We start from the raw sequence: 6,113 nt of genomic DNA, 5'->3' as shown, positions 1-6,113 counted from the left end.
TGATCGTGCAAAATTTTGTTTAATGAAATAAAATACAGTAGAGCGTCGTTTATCCGAATCAATTGGGGACTGGGGTTGTTTGGATAACTTATTTTTCGGATAACCGATTATGTACGAAAAAATATATTAACCTTTCCCGTGTTGAAATTTTTCTCCATTGTGTGTCACTTTGCGTTGAATTTTCGTCGATGTTAAGCCTAACGTAAATTTTTTAAAATAATAATCGTGGCTATTGTATCGTTAAAAATTATATCTTTATTTTGTACAAACAAAATAAATACACTGGAAGCTCGGTATATGACCTTAATCCGTTCCTGGTGTTTGGACTTATACCGAATAGGACGTATACCAAACCAACCTTTCCCATCAGAAGTAATGTAAAAATGATTAATCCGTTCTCATGTTAAAAAAAAATGGCTGGCTTTAAACACCTTGCTTTCCTGGCTAGTTCCTGCTTGATTTTTCATGAGATCAGAATGTATCTTTTTAGCTTTCTCGCAAATAATTACTTCTGATACACTGTCTCTAGCACACTGTTTTTCAGTTATCCAAAGCAAAAGCAATTTCTCAACATGATCTAATGTCTTCGATCTNTTTATACAATATTTGTTTTATTTTTAATTTATAGCTGATGGTTGCCGAGAGAAACAAATAGCAGAACTTCAAGCATAAACCAAATTCAAAAGTTTTTGCATCTCAGAAATGGTTCCTAATAAGTTTTAGATCAGAATTCTATTAAAAATGAACATTTTAGGAAAAAAATAAATTGATCGTGCAAAATTTTGTTTAATGAAATAAAATACAGTAGAGCGTCGTTTATCCAAATCAATTGGGGACTGGGGTTGTTTGGATAACTTATTTTTCGGATAACCGATTATGTACGAAAAAATATATTAACCTTTCCCGTGTTGAAATTTTTCTCCATTGTGTGTCACTTTGCGTTGAATTTTCGTCGATGTTAAGCCTAACGTAAATTTTTTAAAATAATAATCGTGGCTATTGTATCGTTAAAAATTATATCTTTATTTTGTACAAACAAAATAAATATATTGAAAAATATAAAAACAAAACAAAAAAAAAATACTTTAGAAGTTGATCTAGTATCAAAAACATTCGATTCAGCACCCCACACAGTCCTCAGAAAAACACCACACAAAAATGCCAGTGCTGCCAGCTAAAACACACACACCAACAAAAAAAAAATATTGGCGTAGCCCAAGATATAGCCAAAGATTGCAGCGCCACAGTACTAGCAAAAATTTAAATTTGGCAACTGTAATTCTTTCGGATAACTGACGTTTCGGATAACCGACTTTCGGATAAACAACACTCTACTGTAAATTTGAATGTGTTCAAATTTATTCGTTGACTATGTTTAAACATATGTAGTTTTTCCTTTTTTACTTTGTTTAAAGAACAACTGAAGATGCTTATAATGTACTGTACATGAAGTGAAAGTATTTTTTTTTAAATTATAGAACTATATACAGTATATATATATTAAATTATTCTTGAATTTACAAAAACATAATTAAAAGTATGTTTGTAAAAATAAAACATAATTTTTAAGGAATTATACAAATAAATTTTTTTTCATGTTTTATATTTTATTTTTTAATTTAGGAAAAAGTGATAGCTAAGGAATCTCCAGCATTCTATTTACGCAAACTAAAGACATATCTGGATCCTCGTGCTTCGAGGAGTGCGAGAGTAAGTGTTTTTATTATTAATTGAATTAATCTAATAAATTAGAAATATAAATATTTATAGTACTTATTTGAGAGTAAAATATAAAGTTTAAAAAACTTAAGAGTCCTATTTTTAGTTCTGATTTTATAAATCTACTTATTTAATTTCATATAAAGGAAAAAAAAGGGAGGGGAAGTATTTTTACTAATATTTATTCTCGTCTAATTATAATAAAATTGCATAGAATAAGATAACTGCAATCATAAATCTTTTATTAGAATTATTTTTTCTATTTAAATACAGGATGAGTCTTTTCTCTGTGTTTTTTGCCTATCTATATATATATTTTTTGACTGATTTAGTTTAGTAACAAAGATTTTATTGTGTTAGTAATATTAGAAGACTTACTACTTAGTCACTCTCACTGCAGTTGTGCCATTATTTGTGTGTAGATGTATTAGATAAGAACTTAATTTCTTAGAATCATTAATGTTTAAAGGACCATAGGAAAAAAGACTATGACCTTGATTAACAAAATTCTAAAATAGTGATGATTCTGATGCATTTTTAAACTTAGGTAGTATTAATATCAATTAAAATTAAAAATTGAATTAAAATAAACTACCATAAACTATATAAACATAAAATTTAAATTTACAATTAAAAATATTAATTCATTTCTTAATTATTATTAATAACCAAATTTCATTTTGTAAGGAAGCTAAAATTAAAGCTTAATTAAAAGAGAAGCTCTGGGAAAATGAATACTAAAAATAGTTTACTGAACGTAATAACATTTTTAATTATAGAAAGTTTAAATTGATTTTCTCTTCAAGGTAAATGGAGCATTCCAAAATATTACCTTTATCATGAATAGTGTAGATGAACTTAAAATAAACAGTAAGTTCTTCAGCACTAGAATTTATAAATAAAAATTCAGTGTTTTAATTTGTAAATTCTAAGAAAAGATTGTGTTATTTTGCAGTTTAAAAGTTTTAGAGAATTGTATATATAATTAACTTTAATTTTCTAACAATGACTTAAACTTTTTTGTTTTAAAACCAGTTATGCTTAATTCTATGCTTAAAACAATATATTATTTATTTATTTATTTTTACATTACTGATGACAAAATGCATTTTGGGTCTTTTTAGTTGTTCTATATTATTAAGTGTTATGCATATTCATTTTTTTTACTATTTTCTTTTTAATGATTAATATTTAATTTAATTAACTTTATTAATGTTTACAAAACATTAATAAAAATTTTCATTTAAAAAAATTTTATATTAAAAATGAGTTGGTTTGCAGAAAAGAAAAATGCTAGGAGATTCAACATCAACGCAGGTGCTTAGAGACTTGGAAATATCTCTTCGTACAAATAATATAGAGTGAGTCATTTTGTTCAATTCATTTGATTTTTTTAAAGAAAAAATATTGGTCTATTTGTTTTCAAATATTGTTCTACTTTAATTCTGTTTGTATGTTTACTGACTTAATCATCTGTGAAAAATTGACACAATTTTTGTATTTGTAATGACATGATCTGTTCAGTTTTTATGGAGCATTTGTTCCACATATTTATTTTTATTTATTTTTTAAAGTAAGGCTATAAACAAAATTATTATATTTCATAAAATTTATTAATAAAATAATGACAATAGTCAAAATATTAAAAATAACTTTAAAATTTTATAAAAAGTTTCTTTAAAAAGATTGGAATTTAGCAAGTTTCTTGTTTATAGAACTTCTAAACACCCTTTTATTGTAGGCTATAATAGCTTATAATAAAGTGTGTTCAGAAGATTGTTTTAACTTATTTCAATATAATATAATTATTTTTCAAATTTATAATAATAATTTTCATTTTATAGATGGGTTCGTGAGTTTCTTAATGAAGATAACAAAGGGTTGGATGTTTTAGTAGATTATTTATCATTTCGATTAATTATTATGAGGTATATAAGAAGCTTTTTCCAGTTATAGTAAAATAAATTATGTATTTAATTTTGAATTAGAAATTTTTTTTTATAGACATGAGTATTTACCTTTAAATAATTTTGGTGAAAATAATGTCCCTAATGGTAGTATTAGTGGAAGTTCACACCGTCCTTTATTAGATCTTGATACACCAAAAATGAGAAGAGCTTCTAAACATATTGCTAAATTGAATATGGGAGAAGCAAAAGATGATATTCATGTTTGCATTATGTGTTTACGTGCCATAATGAATAATAAGGTAATTTAATTTTTAAATTATTATATTTAGTTATGTTTTTATGACTTTGTGCAATAAAAATTGTACATATTGGTAATTGCTTTAAAATGACATTTATTTTTATCTTTAGTTTTTATCTTTAGTAACTTCTTGTTTCCAATTAATATATTCATTATATGTCCATAAATTTTTTAATAACTGTGTTAATTGCAAAAATTCCTGTAATTAAAATCAACAGTGTAAATTTACATTTTTCTATAAATTTCCTGAGATATATTCTGTTTCCTTTGACAATATAAACAGGCACATACAATAAATTTTAAGTCTCATTTATTTAATATGTGAGAATCGGGGTTTAAGCATCAAAGTTTAAACCGTTTTCTGACAACGGGAAGGTGAGTCATGCTCACAGGGTCAGTGGATGGCAATTTAGGAGGGCAAAAATTGAGTGTAAGGTTGTGGATAAGTTGATAAGGTGTTGGCCGAGTACAAGTAAACACACTTTTAAGATATTATATAAATTTAATTAACAAATGCTATATAAAAACATTACAAAGAACAAGATTTATAATAATAATAATTTCAAACTAAAATTCCAATTGGTGGTTAGCTGGATTGCATCTCTCGTATTTCCGACAGAGGATAGTCTCTGATCCTCATTACTATTTATTTCTTAATTGGCCCTAGTCCACCTGAGAGAAAAGAGAGAGTTCTACTTACTAAGTTATAGATAGTAGAATCTTGCTTAGTCATCTGTCATCAGTGGTCAATGTTTAAAGGCAGTTGATCGATTGATTCCTGTTGTCTTGAAGGCCCCCAATAACGGGCCGTGAGCCCTCTTTATACCAAATTTGAGGGGGTGAGAACTATGACATTATTAATGATTTATACGCACACCTATTAGTATGTTGATGTCTGGATCTAGCTAGTGCGGACAACTGACACAGAGAAGTTTGTTTAATTTATTGATATTGGTGTCTAGAAGATATGATTTTATAATATAAATTTCTATATGTTTGATGGCTCTCATCCATAAATTAACATTCAGCTGACAATAATTTCTGTAAACTGGTCAACAATCTAGATATTGTTTATACCAAACGTCGCATTTGACTATGAACGAGGTGATTTATTGCTGTGACCACGTGTCACGTGCAACCAAACGGGATAAGAAACATCTCATATTCCCGTCTAGTTGATATTAACATCTATAGAGTTACCTTTAAACAAATGGAGGATATTTCCTTCATTGATATTTTAACATTCCCTTTTTTTTTTTTATTCGGGGAGAGCATCTCGGTCATTGACTGCAGAGATTCTCCTTTTTCCCTTTACAGAGAAAATCCCGAGGTTTATACTGTTTTAAGACAGAAAAGGGTTTCAGACTTTCACAAATATTAATTTCTGCAAAACTGAGATGTTTTATTTTCACATACAAATTTTTAAATAGAAACAGTTTAATTTCTGTTTGAAGTGTATCAGTTTGTTGATACAAACTGAGACACTTAAAAAACTCCAGATAAATAAACTTTCTTATTATAAACAAATGAAATACAATAAATTTTATCATCGGTGTATTCATTAATGATAAAATTAAAAAATCTTTAAACAGAATAGCAGTTTAATTTGCTTATGAAGATAAGCATTCCAGCATCATAAATATAAATACTAAATGAATAAAACTAATTAATTTGTTAAAATTGATTATATTTATAACTTCATAAGTTTTATATTAATATGCACAAGAATGAAATTTTAATTAAATAATAAATTAAAGATATATTGATAACAATTAGAATATAAATATTCAATTTGTTGCTATTATTGAGAGATTGGAATTTGAATTATTATATCTAATAGTTTGTTTATGATATGATATGAAGTTAAAATGAAAAATGAGGTTACAATGTCTGCAATAACAACAAGAATAATTTTCTGTTTTTGAATAATCTTGCTAAATTAAAGATAATTAGGAATAATAACATGATTAAGCAATTTACATTAATGTATAAATAACTAAGAAATGTTGATGTAATTTTGTAATTATTTAGAAAATAAATGCTCAACAAATATACACAATTCTTAAAAAATTGCTTAAAATATGCATTAACAAGTTTCCTGTGAAATTGATTCAAATAATGTCATGTATTTTTAATATTTTATTCTATTAATATTACAAATAATTAAATTTTATTAAATTATTAAT

The 6,113-nt window shown here is 26.0% G+C and overlaps 1 protein-coding gene across 1 annotated transcript; it reads left to right on the top strand.

Annotated features, from left to right (window-relative positions):
• The first annotated feature begins 1,536 nt into the window (after positions 1-1,536).
• Positions 1,537-3,973, top strand: LOC111616958 (formin-like protein CG32138). The gene is made up of 4 exons (XM_023358309.1): positions 1,537-1,710; positions 3,001-3,080; positions 3,564-3,647; positions 3,724-3,973. Exons 2-4 carry the CDS (start codon positions 3,010-3,012, stop codon positions 3,935-3,937), a joined length of 369 nt encoding a protein of 122 aa, XP_023214077.1. The 5' UTR covers positions 1,537-1,710; positions 3,001-3,009; the 3' UTR covers positions 3,938-3,973.
• Positions 3,974-6,113: the final 2,140 nt, after the last annotated feature.

This window comes from Centruroides sculpturatus, unplaced genomic scaffold (genome assembly GCF_000671375.1).
Source record: "Centruroides sculpturatus isolate CEXI.00-Female unplaced genomic scaffold, Cexi_2.0 scaffold4145, whole genome shotgun sequence".
Lineage (NCBI taxonomy): Eukaryota > Metazoa > Arthropoda > Arachnida > Scorpiones > Buthidae > Centruroides > Centruroides sculpturatus.
The sequence above is the reverse complement of the archived record's forward strand: the minus strand, read 5'-3'. Positions and strand labels throughout refer to the sequence as shown.